This window comes from Vipera berus, assembly GCF_964194415.1.
Source record: "Vipera berus genome assembly, chromosome: 7".
NCBI lineage: Eukaryota > Metazoa > Chordata > Lepidosauria > Squamata > Viperidae > Vipera > Vipera berus.
The window spans coordinates 31,977,912-31,998,090 of record NC_138209.1 but is presented as its reverse complement, the minus strand read 5'-3'; the positions used below and the strand labels follow the sequence as shown (position 1 = coordinate 31,998,090).

Sequence of the window (20,179 nt, the reverse complement as noted above, 5' to 3'; positions counted from 1 at the left end):
CTGGAAATCTGTTTAAGAAACGCCAGGAACTGGCTACCAGACCCCTGAAAGTTTACTATTTTTGTCACAATATTATTAAATATTAGTTAGGATTAGTAAAATGTGCTTTCATGATGCCCATAAAACTATTAGACAATCATAAGTATAATTCGCTTGATAGTAAAAATTTTGAGTTTTCCATTTAATTCTCTGAATTACTCCGCAGGTTTTTTTTTTTAAAAAAAATTGCAATGTAGGATTTCTCTAGCTACTTTCCTAGCTCTACAGAAATCTGTTTTTGATGAATATTGGTAGCTCCCGGGATCCTGCAAGTTACCAATTAAAGGCAAGAAAAAGACAGATAAATTTAGCAAACAAGGAATTTCTTGGTATATCCTTGATTCATTTAAGATTTAAGATTTAAGATTTATTGAGATTTTTATACCGCCCTTCTCCCAAAGGGACTCAGGGCGGTTCACAGGGCATAAATATAAACAACAGTACAAACATTAAAAGATAATTAAATTAATGCCCAAGTTAAAACCAGAATAATAAAACAAACCTATAAAAAACCCAAGTACCCCCATCAGGCCAGACCCGCTAGTTCGAATAAATGGGTCTTCAACCTGCGACGGAAGGATCGGAGGTCTGATGCCATCCGGAGCTCAACCGGCAGTTGGTTCCATAACGCCGGAGCACCCACAGAGAAGGCCCTCCCCCTGGGGGCCACCAGTCGACATTCCTTGACAGGAGGCACCCTGAGGAGGCCCTCTCTGTGGGCGCGCACAGGGCGGAGGGGAGTCGACGCCGGCAGCAGGTGGTCCTCGAGGTATCGCGGACCCATGCCATGTAGGGACTTAAAGATCATAACCAAAACCTTGAACCTTACCCGGAAGACAACTGGTAACCAATGCAGCTCACGGAGCAAAGGTGTAACATGGGAGTACCGGGAAACTCCCAAGACAACTCTCGCGGCCGCATTCTGTACCAGTTGGAGCCTCCGAGTAGTCTTCAAGGGAAGTCCCATGTAGAGAGCGTTACAGTAGTCTAGGCGAGAGGTCACGAGCGCATGAGTGACCGTACACAAGGCCTCCCGGTCCAGATAGGGCCGCAACTGGCGCACCAGGCGAACCTGGGCAAAAGCCCCCCTAGTCACGGCCACTATGTGATCCTCTAAAGTGAGTCGTGAATCTAGGAGGACTCCCAAGTTGCGAGCCCTATCCACAGGGGGTAAAAGCTCACCCCCCATAGAAAGAGGTGGAACATCCCAGGTGTCTCGGGAAGCCGGAATGTACAGCCACTCAGTCTTGTCAGGGTTGAGTTGAAGTCTGTTCCTCCCCATCCAGACCCGAACCGCCTCCAGGCAACGGGACATCACAGCGAGGGCATCACTGGGGTGGTTTGGGGTCGAAATAAAAAGTTGGGTATCATCAGCATATTGATGATACCCAACTCCAAAACCACGAATGATCTCACCCAGCGGTTTCATATAGATGTTGAACAGGAGAGGCGAGAGGACCGACCCCTGAGGAACTCCACAAGCGAGAGTCCTAGGGGTCGACCTCTGCCCCCCTGCCAACACCGACTGCGAGCGTCCCAGGAGATAGGAGGAGAACCACTGAAAAACCGTGCCTCCCACTCCCAATCCCCTGAGACGCTGCAGCAGGATACCATGGTCGATGGTATCGAAAGCCGCCGAGAGGTCTAATAGGACTAGGACAGAGGAATACCCCCTATCCCGAGCCCTCCAGAGATCATTCACCAGAGCGACCAATGCCGTCTCCGTGCTGTGCCCGGGCCTGAAACCCGATTGGTAAGGGTCCAGATAATCCGCTTCATCCAGGACCAGAGGGAGCTGATGCGCCACCACACTCTCAACAACCTTCGCAAGAAAGCGAAGGTTGGAGACTGGACGAAAGTTGTTCAATACAGCTGGGTCCAAGGCAGGCTTCTTGAGGAGAGGTCTCACCACCGCCTCCTTCAAGATGGTGGGGAAACAACCCTCACTCAAAGAAGCAGATATAACCGCCTGGAGCCAGCCTCGTGTCCTCTCCCTAGCTGCATAAACCAGCCAAGAAGGGCACGGGTCCAATAAACATGTGGTGGAACTCAGCTTCCCCATAATCCTGTCCACTTCATCAGGGGTCACAGAATCAAACTCCTCCCAGATAACATTGACAAGACCGCCCGTGTCCTGATCGTCAGACTCTGCCCAGCTGGAGTCCAAACCGGTCCGAATCCGAGCGATTTTATCCGACAGATGTTGACCAAACTCCTCGGCACGACCCTGCAAGGGATCCTCCCTCACCTCCTGATTAAGAAGGGAGCGAGTCACCCTAAACAAGGCGGCCGGGCGATTATCTGCGGACGCGATGAGGGTGGAGAAGTAATTACACCTCGCCTCCCTCATCGCAGCGAGATAAGACCTAATGTAGGTTCTTAACCGCAATCGGTCGGGTTCAGATCGGCTGGACCTCCAGCAGCTCTCTAGGCCCCGTTTCCGACGCTTCATCTCCCGGAGCTCCGCAGAGAACCATGGAGCTCGCTGGGATCTGCGCCGGGTCAGGGGCCGCAAGGGTACAACCCGGTCGAGTGCCTCAGTGGCTGCCCTTTCCCAGGCTTCCACTAAGGCATCCGCCGAGCTGTGAGCAATGGAGGCAGGTGGAGACCCCAGCGCCGCTTGGAATCTCTCAGGATCCATTAGGCGTCTGGGGCGGTACCATCTAGTTGGCTCCGTACCTCCACGGCGGGGGGTGGCAAAATGGAAGACCAGCCGCAGGAGGTGATGATCGGTCCATGACAGGGGCATAATAAATGGAAAGCCCCCACCAAGATCATCCAACCACCGTCCAGATAAGAAAATCAGGTCAAGGGTGTGGCCTCCCTCATGAGTTGGCTCAGAAATTACCTGCGTCAGGTCCATGGCCGTCATGGAAGCCATGAACTCCCGAGCAAGCTCAGATGAACCTCCCAGGGATGGTAGGTTGACGTCTCCCAAAACTATAAGTTTGGGGAACTCAACCACCAACCCTGAGAGGACATCGAGCAGCTCGGGCAGGGCTGCCGCTACGCGACTAGGCGAAATGTACACGAGCAGCAAGCCCAACTGCGCCCCAGAGCCAAATCTCATGAAGAGAGACTCACACCCGACTATCTGAGGAACAGCTTGTTCTACACGAGCTGACATTATGCTCTCCAGTGTAAGAAACCAAAAACAAGCAGTAGAAAAAGCTCATATACACTAGTAGAAGTCACTCAAATGTGATTATAATGATTAAAATTATAGCAGCTCTGGTCTTTCAGGCACATTTATTTTATTCTCAGAGCCTTAAAAAACCGATATGTAACAATTAATTTAAACTTTTGTGCTGACTTTAAGAAGATAATGTAAAGAGAGGTCTGTTGTGCACCAAAACAAAAAAAGGCCATAAAGCAGTATTCTGAAATTATACTGCTTTTCTAGAATATTAAACTTAGCACAATTCTATTATCATCACAATATGGCAAATACAAAATGTAGTTGCACAGAATCAGAGAAACCAAGGTACAGATAAAAAATTGGTTTTAAAGATGCTCTTTCTATATTTTGACAGCTGCTGATGCAGACTACAGTAGTTGCCAAAACAAAAAAAAAGCCACACTTTCTTCGGTAGCATATTAAATAATTCATTTAGCACCATTAGCTAAAATGTAAAGATTATTTTAAAGGAGTGGCTAAAACATATTAGTCTGCAAGGAACAAAAACAAAAAAGGCTCCCACTCTTTCTAATAGAGGGAAAAGTATTGAAGAATCACAGCATGATCAACCATTGGCTCTCCCGATTTCAGCATCAAAGATAAGTGCATAGATTCAATGTACTAAACAGGGAAACTGCTTGCATTTCATTTTTTCAGGGAAGCTTGGAAGGCTCTTAGTTCTGCCAGATACCACTCTGGTGCTTCTGGCCCATTTTGTCCAGGAGAACTGTGATCATAGCCATAAGCCACTGTTAGTTCTTCATCCTTCTCCACCGCTTGAATTGTGCGAATACATTTAATCAGTCCAAAGCGAGGGTGAACAAACCTAGAAAATAAACAGGCATGGAGATTTAGTAAAACAAGATGAAAAATGCAAGTTATTAATTTCTACATATGAAACAATAATCACTGTGGTATTACATTTACTCTAAGATCTTTTATTCTTACCCACAAGAAATAGTACTAAATCTTATTGTGGGAAAAATAGGAGGAAGGTGTGTTGGATATGTTCGCCACTTCAAGGTATGTGTAAAAATAATAAATACAGTCACAAAATCAGTGCATTAATGTGTATAATTGTAACAGTTCAAGTCACAAGCAGAAGTTAAATACTTACGAATCGTAAACAGAATTTGGGGTGAATGAGTGGTTTGCCTTGTGCCCCAAAGAGGCACAGTATTTGGTTACATGGCTGTAAGGTTCTGGTACATCTATGACTGTTTCATCATCAAGGGATATCGTATTTCCATTCAAAGACCAGTCCCTGCTGTCCACCTGGCATTGAAAACAATACTGCTATGACAAATATTTATTTTTATCAAGTCAAAATTCACATGCATTTTTTTTAGTTAGAAAGAACCAGATATACAAACTGTTTGCCAAATGTGCCACACAAGGTAAGAGCTACGAGGGAAAAAAGGATAGTCCACTCCAATATAACTATTCAAGAAAAGTTTTATACCTGCAACCCTGGGTACACATTTTTCACATTTCTCTTTCATTAATTTTACACAAAAGCTGACTTTCTGCAGGTGTGTGCTCTCAACTCAGTGTTAACTCAATCTATCTCTCTCTCTCAAAAAACAGTCTAGTGTAAATTTTTCGTCACTAGAGAACTTACAAATTTACTTAGTATTTAACAAAATTATATTACAAAATGAAGAAGGATATGGCATTTATTATTGCCAAGAATAAATGCAGTACAGGTAGTCCTTGACTTACAACAGTTCCTTTACAGACTGTTTGAAGTTACAATGGCACTGAAAAAAGTGACCTATGACCATTTTTCACACTTATGAGCACGGTATCATGGTATCACAAAATCCCCATGGTCACGATTTATGTTCAGATGCTTGACAACTGACTCACATTTATGATGGTTGTAGTGTTGTGGGGTGATGTGATCATCTTTTGCAACCTTCTGACAAAGTCAATGGGGAAACCAGATTCACTTAACAACTGTGTGCCTAATTTAACAACTGCAGTGATTCAATTAAGAAATGTGACAAGAAAAAGTCATAAAATGGGGCTAAACTCGCTTGACAAATTTCTTACTTAGCACCATAAATTTTGGGCTCAATTGTGGTCGTAAGTCGAAGATACCTGTATAGCTACTAGGAGATCTTTATATATCTGAAATAACAGATGTGAATTAGCGCAACAGTTATTAATACAAATGGCATAAACCTACACTCCTTCTTTCTATTTAATGAAACATTTACTATGAAAATACTACTGAAATATCAATAAGCAATGTGGAAATTGTTTCAGAAGCAGTGAAAAGATTTTTTTGTATTTTACCTCTTGATGTGTAATTCGTATGCCATTGTAAAAAGATAAAACTGTGCCAGCTTCAGCAGCTATTTTAGTAAATAAACCTTCTCCAGCATTGGAAATAAGAGACGCATCAACATAGACCCTAAATTAAAGCAATGAATAAAAATAGTATCTGATCTACAACTTCATACATGTGCATTAAGGTTTCTAGGACAGATCTTATTATACATCAGAATCTAGAAGCGAAGCTCATATTGCTAAGTGTTAAGTTTGAAATATGTCAAAATAAACAAATAGTTTAAAGTCATTTAATGGAAAAGGCTACAGTAGGCATTCGTATCATGTTTTAGAAAGATTAAAATTACACATTTCATATTATCCTAAATTCTGGATATCTGTGGATAATTAAAATGAGTCCTAATATACAATTTATTTCAAAAAGGTTTAAATAACCTTTTTTATGTTATTCACAATTGCAATCCTTTGAAATTAGCCTTGGAATTAGTCCTGTTTAATATACAACACATATTTCTGAGTATAATCATATGAAATTATGCTGTAAGGGAACTCTGTGGGAGTAATCAGAAAAACAAATGATAGTTATGACTGTAAGATCAAAGTTCCACCCATTTTAATATATGTTGCATACATGTAAAAAGTGACTGGGCTTGATTATGTGTTCATGACTGCCATCTTGATTTTATTTCACTTGTATGTGTGAATGTGTGTGTGTGTAATGACACACACACACACACTCAAAGGCAATATACTCAGATTGGAGTAGACAGATTGGAGTCAAAACTGTTTGTGGAAAAACAGACTAGACCAGAGATTCCCAGTTTCTCAGTTTATAACATTCTGAGTATTTTGGTAATTTTTTCATGGTGCTGCTATGCAAAACAGTGAACTACTTCAAGCTAGCAGTTAATGATCCCATAGCACCATTGTGAATTCACTGGGGTAGCCTTGTGTGGCTCAATGCACAGTTTGAAAAGGATATGACTAGACTGATGTCAAATGTGGTAATCTCAATGTTGTCATAAAGGATTAAAATTTGGGCTTGGAAATGAAGTAAATGGACAGTATAGTCCTGTGTAATCTAGTGAAATATTATTTGCAACTATTTGCATGGAAAAACAAAAATATAACAAAACGTTCTACCTCTCTGATTCATAAGGGTCAGGAAGAAGTGGACTTGTAGAAATGCAGGATGAAGTAGATTTATCAAAACTGTAAACTGGGCCTATAATAAATCAGTACAGAAAATAATATATAGGATAAAAATGTACCCAGTGTGTTAAGCAAATTTAATATCTTAAAAAATACCACTATTTTAGGATCAATTAATATAGAATTTTGCACATACATTTCAATTTTCTTCCCAACTGTAAGTAGTTCTATAGGACTTTAGCTTGACCCAAAAATAATGACTAATTGTTCTTGACTAATTGCAAATCAATTCTGAATGAGGTCTATTTGCATATACTAGGTATATAAATGGATCTCTTTTTAAGTGTGCTTTAGTCTTAAATAGTATTTTTGCATGCTTCTTAAAAACTTTAAAAATTACACATCAAACAAATGGCTAAAAATATTAAGTGTCTAAAATCTATTAGGAAGTATTTTCCTTGGTAACCAAATTCTAAAAATGGATCTGTTCCTAAATGCCATCATCTTAGAGAGTTGCAATATACCTATTGTCAAAGCATACACTAAATCATAATCTACGTTTTGTTCCAAAGTAGTAAGCAGCAGCCACCATATCACATCTAATTCTTTTAAAACAAAAAACAAATTAGATTTCTTCATGGTTTTTATTTATTAAATGTATATGCCACCATCTCACTATTTTAGCCTGTTTATATAACTGGGGTCCTTGAAAAAACATCAAATAGTTTTAGATAAGGCATAAACATTGGGCGCTATCTAACAAAATGAAATTCAATGTGAAAAAAGTAAGGTTCTACATTTAGGCAGGAAAAACCAAATGCACAGGTATAGTATAGGTGGTACCTTGCTCAATAGTAGAAACTGTGAGAGGGATCTTGGAGTCCTAGTGGACAATCACTTAAATATGAGCCAGCAGTGTGCTGCAGCTGCCAAAAAAGCCAACACAGTGCTAGGCTGCATTAACAGAGGGATAGAATCAAGATCACGTGAAGTGTTAATACCACTTTACAATGCCTTGGTAAGGCCACAATTGGAATACTGCATCCAGTTTTGGTCACCACGATGTAAAAAAGATGTTGAGACTCTAGAAAGAGTACAGAGAAGAGCAACAAAGATGATCAGAGGACTGGAGGCTAAAAACATATAAAGAATGGTTGCTGGAATTGGGTGTGTCTAGTTTAATGAAGAGAAGGACTAGGGGTGACACGATAGCAGTGTTCCAATATCTCAGGGGCTGCCACAAAGAAGAGGGAGTCCAGCTATTCTCCAAAGCACCTGAAGGCAAGGCAAGAAGCAACAGATAGAAACTAACCAAAGAGAAGCAACCTAGAACTAAAGAGAAATTTCCTGACAATTGGAACAATTAATCAGTGCAACAACCTGCCTCCAGAAGCTGTGAATGCTCCAACACTGTAAGTTTTTAAGAAAAGATTGGACAGCCATTTATCTGAAATGCTCTAGGGTTTCCTGCCTCAGCAGGGGGTTGGATTAGATGACCTCCAAGGTCCCTTCCAACTTTATTATTATTATTATGAACTGACTTGAAGTAACCCCTTGATAGTAGCAATATTCACTGCCTCTAAAAGCACAAGATTTTTCTCTTTTTTCATTATTTTTTGCTCTGTTCCTTCCAGCTACTATGCACTAGACACACAGAACTGGAGCAAAGGAGTTTATAATCTGGAATTCAACAACAGTACTCTCAGAAAGGGCTCAAGAAATGGCTGCTAGATAGGAAGTCAACACAGTGCTTGGTAAGCCCCAGAAAATAGACAAAGTTTAGGCGAACAACTGGAAATTAAAAAGGCTTGACAAATATTGCTGTATTTCTTGACCTGAAATGAGACTATAGATTACAATATTTATATTTATTTTGTCTGCTCTCCATTTAAAATTAAATTCATCCACTTGACTGAAAAAAGAAACACAAGGGAACAGTAATTACATATGGTTCTGAGAATCTTTCCTTTCCTTTGTATATTCAGCTATTGTAAATGGGGATCTGCATTCAAAATATAAAAAGCCAACGTAACTATTAACATCAAATATAGGTTCACATTGCTACATTATTTAGTAAAACACATAGAATTAGCTATTGGAAGAATTCTGGCCCTAAAGGCAATATATATTGTAAATACAGTACTTTAATAAAGTAATCAAATCTTTAAGAGGATCTAGACCAGGGGTAGGCAACCTCGGCTCTTTTATGACTCATGGACTTCAACTCCCAGAATTCCTGAGTCAGCATAGCTGACTCAGGAATTCTGGGAGTTGAAGTCCATGAGTCATGAAAGAGCTGAGGTTGCCTACCTCTGATCTAGACATTCACACATTATGAGATATAATATAGTACATCAGTGACAACTTACTGCCTGGCACAATATCAAATTGTAGTTTTTCTTCTTCTGTCAGTATAACTTTTGCCAGTCTTGCTTCTATCATTTCACCATCTATGAAGTGTCCATAATATGCCGTCTTTCCCTCAGGGTACACATAGGCCAGCTTTTCTCCAGTCATCTCTCCTTCTTCATTAACTTCTCCAGCCAGAAACCCACCATCCTGAAAAAGAACAACAAAAGCATTTCCAAAAATTAAGGGGAAATATTGTGTGCTATTTTTTTTAATTCAGTGAAGATTATTATTAGCCAAAATCTTTAGTCTCAATATTGAGATCAGGGGTTCTCAAACTTTTTCAACCCAAACTTAAAAAGTTAAGTTAAATTTCCAGTACCCTGATCAAAAGGCAAAGGTTAGACAACTGACTTTGTTTGATTGAATTTTTTTAAGAAATTGTCCTTAATCTCTCACAGAATCTTAGACTTACAGGGAACAAAGTGGGAAAAACTCTGATCTGGACAATAAAAGCGCCAGTTAGAACTTTTATTCTTTCAAATTTCCTATTCTTTTATTTACTCTGACTTTTGCACCTCTCCACTCACCATTTCAGTCCTATTAATGTTAAATGCTTGGTCTGTAAAGATGAAGGGATTTATTTAAACACATACTGTATACATTTAAAATTTAAAAGGTAGAACCTGAGGAAAAAGAAAGCCCTCTCACAAGGGATTCTCAAACTGTCTACCTCTAATGGAAAATTATTTGAGTGACAGGTTCCGTTTTTCAAAATAAATTACAAAATAATCAATTTTACTGTGTTTTGCTTCAAAACCAACAGCTCAACCCTAACATATTCTAACAAAGCTAAGTCACCACTGAGTTTGGAAAATATGCTGTATCCAAATTTCAGGGAGATTATGACTGAAAGGGTGAGTTAAAATACAAAGGACTATATTTTTTTGCTCTTATTGGATTTCATATGTTGTCAATTATAACAGATCTAACTCCATGACTAGCCTCTATTAGCATTTTTATTTATTTAATTATTTATTTTATTTATTTGTTTTTATAAACCGCCCTTCTCCCGAGGGACTCGGGGCGGTGTACAGAGTAAGGTAGGTATACAGATTGAACAATAGTGAAAAACAATAGTAAAAACAACTGAGACCCCAAGAGCTATCAGGCCAGGCCGGACTGCTGGAACAGGTAAGTTTTTAAATCGCGCCGGAAGGTGCGGAGGTCGGGGGCCATCCGGATTTCGGTTGGCAAGGAGTTCCAGAGGGCTGGCGCACCCACTAAGAATGCCCTCCCCCTGGGGGCCACCAGCCGACATTCCTTGAGCGGTGGCACCCTGAGGAGGCCCTCTCTGTGGGAGCGCACAGGACGGAGGGGTGTTGACGTTGGCAGAAGGTGCTCCCGTAGGTAGTCCGGACCCATGCCATGTAGGGCTTTGTATGTCATTGTTAGCACCTTGAATTTCACTCGGAAGGCAACTGGAAGCCAGTGCAGCTCACGGAGGAGAGGTGTGATATGGGAGTATCGGGAGGCCCCCAAAAGTGTCCGTGCAGCTGCACTTTGCACCAGTTGAAGCTTCCGAGTGGATCTCAAGGGCAGCCCCATGTAGAGAGCGTTACAGTAGTCTAGGCGAGAGGTCACAAGTGCATGGGTGACTGTACGTAAGGCATCCAGGTCCAGATAAGGTCGTAGTTGGCGCACCAGTCGAACCCGGGAGAAGGCCCCCTTGGTCACAGCTCCTATGTGATCTTCCAGGGATAGCTGCGAGTCTAGGAGGACATCCAGGTTGCGGGCCTTATCAACAGGGGGTAATAACTCATCCCCGATGTTAAGGGGTGGAATGATCTGAGTATCCTGGCTTGCCGGTACGTACAGCCATTCAGTCTTGTCCGGGTTCAGTTGAAGCCTGTTCCTCCCCATCCATTCCCGGACCGCTTTCAGGCAGCGGGACATCACGTCGAGGGCATCACTGATGCTGTTTGGAGTTGAGATGAAAAGCTGGGTGTCATCAGCATACTGATGGTACCCTACTCCAAAGCTACGAATGATCTCACCCAGCGGTTTCATGTAGATGTTGAACAGGAGAGGCGAGAGGACCGACCCCTGAGGGACTCCGCAAACGAGAGGCCTCGGGGTCGACCTCTCTCCCCCTGCCAGCACCGACTGCGAGCGACCCTGGAGAAAGGAGGAGAACCACCGCAGAACCGTGCCTCCCACTCCCAGTCCCGAGGCGCCGCAGCAAGATACCATGGTCGATGGTATCGAAAGCCGCCGAAAGGTCTAATAAGACTAGGACAGAGGAATGGCCCCTGTCCCGGGCTCTCCAGAGATCATTCATCAGAGCGACCAATGCCGTCTCCGTGCTGTAGCCCGGCCTGAAGCCCGATTGGCACGGGTCTAGATAAACCGCTTCATCCAGGACCTGAGGAAGTTGATGCGCCACCACGCTCTCAACAACCTTCGCAAGGAAGCGAAGATTGGAGACTGGACGAAAGTTATTCAATGAGGTTGGGTCCAAGGTGGGCTTCTTGAGGAGAGGTCTCACCACCGCCTCCTTCAAGGCGGTGGGAAAGTGACCCTCACTCAGAGAAGCAGAGATGACCGCCAGAAACCAGCCTCGTGTCCCCTCTCGAGCTGCATAAGCCAGCCAGGAAGGGCATGGGTCCAGTAAGCATGTGGAGGAGCTCAACCTCCTCATAATCCTGTCCACTTCCTTCGGAGTCACAGGATCAAATTCCTCCCAGATGACGTCGACAAGACTGTCCATGTCCTGTTCCTCCAACTCTGCCCAGTTGGAGTCCAGGCCGGTTCGAATCCGAGCGATTTTATCCAGCAGATATTGACCGAATTCCTCGGCTCGACCCTGCAAGGGTTCCTCCCTCACCTCTTGGTTCAGTAGGGAGCGAGTCACTCTGAACAAGGCAGCCGGGCGATTATCTGCGGACGCGATGAGGGTGGAAAAGTAATTGGATTTTGCCACCCTTATCGCTGCGAGATAAGACCTGGTGAGGATTCTTAGTCGCAATCGGTCGGATTCGGATCGACTGGATCTCCAACGGCTCTCTAGGCCCCGTCTCCGACGCTTCATCTCCCGGAGCTCCGCGGTGAACCATGGGGCTCGCTGGGATCTGCGCTGGGTCAGGGGCCGCAGGGGTACAACTCGGTCCAGAGCCTCTGTGGCTGCCCTTTCCCAGGCTTCCACTAAGGCATCCGCCGAGCTGTGAGCAGGGAGTGCATGTGGGTCCCCAAGCGCTGCCTGGAACCTATCAGGGTCCATTAGGCGCCTAGGGCGGTACCATCTGGTTGGCACCATGCACCCACGGCGGGGGGTGGCAAAGGGGAAGTCTAGCCGTAGGAGGTGATGATCGGTCCATGACAGGGGCGTAACGGTCATGGCGCCCCCACCGATATCATCACGCCACCGTCCAGACAAGAACACCAAGTCGGGGGTGTGGCCTCCCTCATGAGTCGGTCCAGAAATTATTTGCGACAGGTCCATGGCCACCATGGAAGCCATGAACTCCCGAGCTAGTTCGGACGATCCTCCCAGGGACGGTAGGTTAAAGTCGCCCAAGACCATGAGTTTTGGGAATTCAACCACCAACCCTGAGAGGACATCGAGTAGCTTGGGCAGGGCTGCCGCTGCACGATTAGGTGGTAGGTACGCCAGCAGCAGGCCCAACTGCGCCCCCGGGCCGTATCTCAGAAGGAGAGACTCACACCCGACTATCTGAGGGACGGTGGTCTCTCGCGGGCTAAGGGACTCCCTGATGATTACTGCCACTCCTCCGCCCCTCCCGTGGGCCCGAGGCTGGTGCAGCACCTGGAAACCTGGCGGGCAGAGGTCAACCAGAGGGACACCACCCTCTGGGCCCAGCCAGGTTTCCGTGATGCAAGCCAGGTCCGCGTGCTCGCTCTCCACTAGGTCACGAACAAGGTGAGCCTTGTTAGCTACGGACCTGGCATTTAGGTAGACCAGCCTGAGCATAGGAGGCTGCACACCTTCGCTCCCGGGTCCTCGGGGGAAGTACAGAGGGTCGGAGCGTCTCACCGCTTGTACAGAGCGGAGATGACTCTCCTGGTGACGATACGGCCCTCTGCTTGTGCACCTTCTGCCGTTCCCCACCATCCTGGGAATTGGCTGTTCGTCAGCTCGCCACTGGGCTTTCTCGGCGACTGGTCCTCGTTCTCCACCTTCGCGAATGGTCGTAGGCCTGGCCTGCGCTATGGTAGCTGGAAGGCCCGCCTTCACCGAACAACCATAGTCTTTTCCCGCCCCCCTCCCTAACCCGACAAAGAACTTAACTAGGAACTTAACCAGGGGCCTCTTGTTGGACTTGTGCTGGAGGCCCCTGACCCTGCCTGGCCATCTCTCAGAGGCCCAATGGTCGGGCCCGTCATCGAGATTCGATGTATTGTAGGCGGGACGCACCCAGGAGAGGGGGGAACTCCTGAGGGCGTGTAGGTCTGTGCTCGAATATTGGAGAAGCATAGAGTCACAGGGTTTTTTTGGGAAGGCGGTCCCCTCGGTGGAGAATTGGAAGGAGGGTTGAGTTGGGTAGGTGGGTATCTGGACCGTCACCCAGCCACTGCCACTTGGCTGGGTGAACCCCAGAAGCAGGCCACTCCCCATCCTCTCACGATGGGTTGTGACTCTGCTTCCGGGGGTGGTCCAGGACCCACTCTGGGTGAAGCATACCCCATAGAGCTCTCACCTCTATGGGGCTGCAGGTGTAAGGTCAAGCCACTCTGCCACCGTGGCTTGCACCCAGGCCTATCATGTCCTGTGGGGCGAGGGTGGGCAGGGGGGTTGAGAGTTGGTAGAGGCAAGATGATGATGGCCTCGGTGGTCTAGTCGCCGCTATCTCCACTGGTCAGCTGCATCGTGGCGTCTTTTGGTTGAAGTTCGGCACGGAGACACCATCGGCACCCAGGGTGCGGGCCGGAGACGCCACGCCGCGTCTAGTAGTGCTGCCGTCGAGGGTTCTTGGTAAAAGTGGTCGACCGGGGTCTGGAGAAGCTTACGCTGCTGATGCTTTCGCTGCTGCTCCGCTGCATAGCTGCTCCCCAGATCCGCTGGTCCGCGGCATCTCCCTGATGTAGATCGGAAGTGCCGCCGCCTAGGGCTAGGTCAAGGTGGTCGAGGAAGGACAAGGCGCTGGCCCTCACTCAAGACGGTTGCAGAGGTTCTGGGGGTGGGCCGGAGATGCCAGGCCGTTGCTGCTAGCGCCGCTGTCAAAGGCCCCTCGGAGGTGGTCGATCGGGCCCGCATAGCCGGTCTGCGCCGTCTCCTTGATCCCATGGAGACGCCGCCGCTATTCAGGAGCAGGCCAGGAGGTCGAGGCAGAGCAGTGACTCCGGTCCTGCTCAGGGTGGCTGCTGCGGCTGCCACTTCCGCCGCCCAGCTGATCCAGCTGATCTGCGGCGCCTTTCTTGATCTTCGCAGATGCCGCCGTTGCCCAGGGGGCATATCAGGGAGCCGAGGAAGGGCGGAGATGCCGGCCCCACTCCGGATGGCTGCAACAGCTGCAGCGGCTCAGGGGCGGGTCGGAGGCGCCACACCGCCACTGCCTCCGCCGGTGTTCAGGCCCGTGGGGAGACGACAGACTAGGGCCCCGCGGAGCTCTCACCGTCGCCGTTGCTGACGATGCCGCTGCCTCCGCCACCCAGCTGGTCCGCGGCGCCTCCGTTGATCGCTCAGAGACGCCGCCGCTGCCCGGGAGTCGATCAGGGGGCCGGGGCAGAGCAGAGCTGCCGGCCCCTCTCGGATGGCTGCAGTGGCTGTAGTGGCTTAGGGGCGGGCCGGAGACGCCTCGCCGCCACTGCCACCGTCGCTGTTAGGCTCCTGGGACAGATGATCCGACTGGGGGCTGGAGAGCTGTCGCCGCTGCTGCTGTTGTCCTCGTTTTTGTCATTTGAATGCAATGTTATTACCCCCCGTAGATAAGGCTCGCAATCTGGGTGTCCTCTTAGATTCACAGCTCTCCTTAGAAGATCATATAGGAGCTGTGACTAGAGGGGCCTTCGCTCAGGTTCGTCTGGTGCACCAGCTGCGATCCTATCTGGACCTGGATGCCTTGCGTACAGTCACCCATGCACTTGTGACCTCTCGTCTTGACTACTGCAACACTCTTTACATGGGGCTGCCCTTGAGAACCACTCGGAAGCTTCAGCTGGTGCAAAGTGCAGCTGCACGAATGCTTTTGGGGGTTTCCCGATACTCCCATATTACACCTCTGCTCCGTGAGCTGCACTGGCTTCCAGTTGCCTTCCGGGTGAAATTTAAGGTGATAGTGATGACATACAAAGCCCTACATGGCGTGGGTCCGGATTACCTAGGGGAGCACCTACTGCCAGCGTCAACATCCCTCCGTCCTGTGCGCTCCCACAGAGAGGGCCTCCTCAGGGTGCCACCGGCCAGAGAATGTTGGCTGGTGACCCCCAGGGGGAGGGCATTCTCGGTGGGTGCGCCAATCCTTTGGAACCGCTTACCAGCTGAAATCCGGATGGCCCCCGACCTTCGCTCCTTCCGGCGTGATCTAAAAACTTACCGGTATCTATTCCAACAAGCCGGCCTGGCCTGATGGATTTGGGTTTTACAATTTTCTTACTCTGTTGTAATTTTCTTACTCTGTTTTTATTGTATTTTTCTTACTTTATTGCTCTGTACACCGCCCTGAGTCCTCCGGGAGAAGGGCGGTATATAAAACAAACAAACAAACAAATAAATAAATAAATAAATAAATAAATAAATAAATAAATAAATAAATAAATAAATAAATAAAAATGTAACTCAGCTCTTCTCTTTTCCCAGTTTTTCTCTATCTTTCTCTATTCTCTATTTTGAGCTCAATATATCTTAACCAACAGAACAATTCTGCTGGTGGGTTTATTTGGGTTTTCAAAAAAAAAGTTTTGACAGCTCATAATTTTAAAATCTTCCAATAAAATATTAAAAAATAGTTCTGTCAACTTTCAGATGACAGAAAGTTCTTTCCATGGGCAGAAATGTTATGTGTTTCATCCTGTGCTTCTCAGCTAGCATAACTTGGAGAAAGGATTATGCTGCATTTGAGTTCATTAATTTTGCCAAACATTCATATAGCTTTTTCCAAGTTGGCAATCTTCAGATATCATGCAACTGCTATTCCCGTGTTGAGAAGTAAATTGAAGAACAGTAGTCCTCAGTATGTTTAAAGCAGGCATGTCAAACTCGCAATGTCATGTGATGTCCTGCGACGTATCACGACTTTTTCCCCCATTGCCGGCATTGGGGTGGGTGCGGTTTCGGCATGATGCATCTGGCCTGTGGGCCAGCAGTTTGACAAGTCTGCTTTAAAGGGTATCATGGTGAAGAATATTGCATATAAAATACTTTAGTAATATGGTTCTTTGCTAATTATGGCTGCAAAGCAAGATATATTTTTTCTTACTTTCCTAGGGACAATTCAGAACTGAATGCAAAGGGCTATTATTCAGTCTTCTTCCATAGCTTAACACTGCCTTCAAACCTATTTTGAAAGAAGACAGGAAAAGCATGCTATGTATAGGAATCCAATAGCATGCTTTGTTCTTCAAGTTACATAACTGAGAACATTTTGTTGCCAATGGAGGGATGTCTCCATAGAACCAGCTCCGTATTTACCAAGGCAAAGTGTCACTAGCCTTAGCATCCTGAATAGAGCCATTCATTCATTCATGAAATAACAGCAATTCTGCTGTAATTATTCTATATCAAAATTGGTTAAGATTGTCTCAAAAATATTTATTAAAACCTTTATCTAAGCCACACAAGATAGTTCATGCATTTGTTTATGTGCCCAAAATTGACACACGGCAGCAAACAGTTTATGTAGGAGCCAACCTGGATCCACTCTATAAAACTCCTAAGGTGGAACTTTTCTGCATTTAAACTTGCATTGCTATGAACAACTGTATTCCACTATGCTTATTTATTTTTCTTATTTTTTATCTTCTTTCTTGTTTTAGTTATATACTTGTAGTATACATGTATACTTGTATAATTTTTATTATATTGTAAACTTCCATTAGTCAGTCCAGATTTGGCAATACTGTACACAACTGTAATAAAATAAGATACTCATTTGCATCCAAACTGTAACAAGCTACTGTATCTCCATTTAGCTGTGAAGAAGTGAACAAAATAACGAAAACAGCATTGTATTGCTGTGTAACAATTTCTGCCACTTTTGTAATGCATTTTTCATCACATATATGTACTAAAGAGATGAAGCCTGCACTGTGTTGATGTGAAGCTCTCTCTTGAACCCCGTAGATTCTTTGGTATAACTGTTAATGTTACATGCTGAAATATATAAGAAAAATAATCCAACTTACTGAATAGTAAATCCAACAAAATCCATGCCGAATATTATCTTTGTATTGCCCTTTGAAGACCAATCGTCCATCAGCATCATATTCCTGAGCTGGCCCATTCAGTTCACCATCAATGTAAGTCCCATGAAGTGCGCCTCCATCCTCATAGGTGTATATTCCCTGGCCTTGCAGACTATCATCAACATAAAAGCCTTCTAGAGTGCTAGCAAAGAAAAAAAGGATAGTGTAGAAATGATTATTTTATCTCTTTTACAGAGAAAAAAATTAAGACCCTTCCTAATTTAAGATCTGTTTACCTAAACGTGTCCTCCTTTTAAATAGAAGTTCTTCATATCTTCTTTAAAGACCTTGCTGTTTGTATCTGAGATGGGTAACAAAGTGAGTGACCTTAAGAAAGATGGACTACTTAGTGCTTGCACCACAGTTCTGTGATATTACTCCTTAGAGTTTTTTATTTCTTTCTTCTTTGGCTTCCTTTCAGTATAATTTGAAAACTTGCCCTATCGGACAGACTATTCATGTCCAAGATTTTTTTTATGATCAATTTATTTCTGTTTTTTGTGATGTAAATCACAGCTTTAGTTTATTTAAAGGTTTTTAAAAACCTGCCTTTTCTGATAAATTTTATATAGTGAAGAGTGATACTTTGTAATATGTCTTATACATTGTGACCTTATGATATAGCTATTGCTCTTTTCCATTTAAAGAAATGGTCAGTTATTGCAAAGTTGTGGCAAAGAGGAAAGTGATTTAGTTCTAGTTCCATTTTCAGCATTTTGGGTTAAGGAGCTTAAAGAGACAATGATATGTGTGGCTTCAAATCATATACACACTATATAAAGGCATCAAAATGACTTCACAGAAAAGAACATGAACTAAAGAACTTAGAAAAGATCAAGAACATGTCTACTATTTATAACTTACTTATTTTTGGTAAGAACTTAATAATTATTTTTGTTCCATATAATATAGAACAGAAGTCAAAGAATGCAGGACCAATCATAAGTTCTACAGCACAAGTAATTTGTTACTTCGCTTTATCAATGATTATCCCACCATTATAAAGCATTATAATTTTTTTTTAAAAAGAACATTAATCTTTAAAATAAATAAATAACAGTATAAAGCCAATGGAGCTTGTAACATATCATTGTACTTGATTGCATTTTTTTTAAAGTAAACCCAGCAAATAAATAGTCAGGTAGTTCTTAATTCAGGACCACAATTTGGACCAGAATTTTCAATGTTAAACAAAGCAATTGTTAAGTGAGTTATGCCCAATTTTTTACAATTGTTAAGTAAATCACTGCAGTTAAGTGAATCACATGGTCATTAAACAAATTTGGCTTCGCTCACTGACTTCGCTTGTTGGAAGCTGATCGGACTGGTTGCAAATGGGATGCTGCAACCCTCATAAATATATACCAATTGCCAATCATCTGAACGTCAATCATCTGACCTCCAGATGTTGCCATGGTTGTACCTGTTGAACTTTGTACAGATTTTTCAGTGCTGTTGTAATGTTGAACAGTCACTAAATGAATGGTTGTAAGTCAAAGACTATCTCTAACATCCTAAGTCATACTGTTGATTTATTTATTTCATAGATCAACATGTTTTATGTTTCCAAACACTGTGGTTTAGAAATCATAGGTACTAGTTCAGTATGTTAAGCCTACCCACTAATTTTGATACATCATATATTTGTGTCTAAAACACTCTGGCTAAATATGAATTCAGAATCCAGTAAAAGAACTCATAAACATTGTGATGTCTACCTTCCATCAAAGAAGAAGAATTTTCCATGACCATTCTTTTCTCCATGCACAAAGTTCCCTTCAAATCTGTCTGTGGAAGAATATGTGACTATACAAAACCCATGGGGCATATCATCATCATCAAGTGTTCCTAAAAAATAACAATAAAAAACTATCTTGAAAACCAGTGGGACTCACACAAGCAATCTGTTCTTACAAGAAACAGCATTGGACACTGATTTTATCCAGCCAAACTAACTCAAATTCCTCTAGCACATTGCCCTTATACTGCTTGAGTATTTATAAATTCAGTAGAAATATAGTATTTATCCACTTAAATTATTATTTAAGACACTGATAAATACATCTCTCTCCTCTTTCAGAATCGAATATATGTTCTGAGTGGAGAATGAAAGAATAGCATAAGGTCCAAATGACCAGCATTCTGTAAAACTGGTATTATGGGAGAGATTACATTCTATTAAGGAAATCTATGCATGTAGAAATGTAGCTATCAGACAAGTGCTACTGACCTAGTTCATTGATGTAAAATGACCCTTATGCCAAGCAAATAAAATAACGCAGACACACACCCCAATAAATCATGGGTGATATATTTTCAAACTTTTTTATATCTGCATGATCCCAAAGAGTCTGTATCCCATGAATAAACCTGCACATTTTTGATATATGAAGTAGACAAGTGAAAACATTTTGAAGCATGACACAGTGAGATAAATAAATATGACCAAATCAGATGAGTCAACACAACTCAGTTTATTTCATTATATCCCAAATTTATACAGGACATCATTTTGACAGCAGGAATGTTGCAGCAAATTTAATGCATACTGTACCAAATTTGTACGGAGTCATAGGTTTTATTTTACTCCATTTTCTACAGATCTAGACATACAAGGACAGAAAACAGGAACTCAATTCAAACAGCGGGACATTTTTAGATATACGAGAAATGTGTTTTTATTCAAATGTATCTTTTACTGTATCTTGTTATGCACTTGTAATAATTCTTAGGTTATATTGTTTC

The 20,179-nt window shown here is 43.8% G+C and overlaps 1 protein-coding gene across 1 annotated transcript in view; it reads right to left on the bottom strand.

The window, feature by feature from the left end:
- Positions 1–2,789: 2,789 nt before the first annotated feature.
- Positions 2,790–20,179, bottom strand: part of SETD7 (SET domain containing 7, histone lysine methyltransferase) — a 30,431-nt gene continuing 13,041 nt past the window's right edge. The window contains exons 2-8 of the mRNA XM_081333027.1: positions 19,153–19,282; positions 17,375–17,576; positions 9,034–9,223; positions 6,656–6,737; positions 5,519–5,636; positions 4,335–4,492; positions 2,790–4,043 (exon numbers count right to left, since the gene is read on the bottom strand). Coding sequence (XP_081189153.1) covers positions 3,863–4,043; positions 4,335–4,492; positions 5,519–5,636; positions 6,656–6,737; positions 9,034–9,223; positions 17,375–17,576; positions 19,153–19,282 — 1,061 coding nt within the window. The 3' untranslated portion in view covers positions 2,790–3,862. The remainder of the gene's footprint in view (positions 4,044–4,334; positions 4,493–5,518; positions 5,637–6,655; positions 6,738–9,033; positions 9,224–17,374; positions 17,577–19,152; positions 19,283–20,179) is intronic.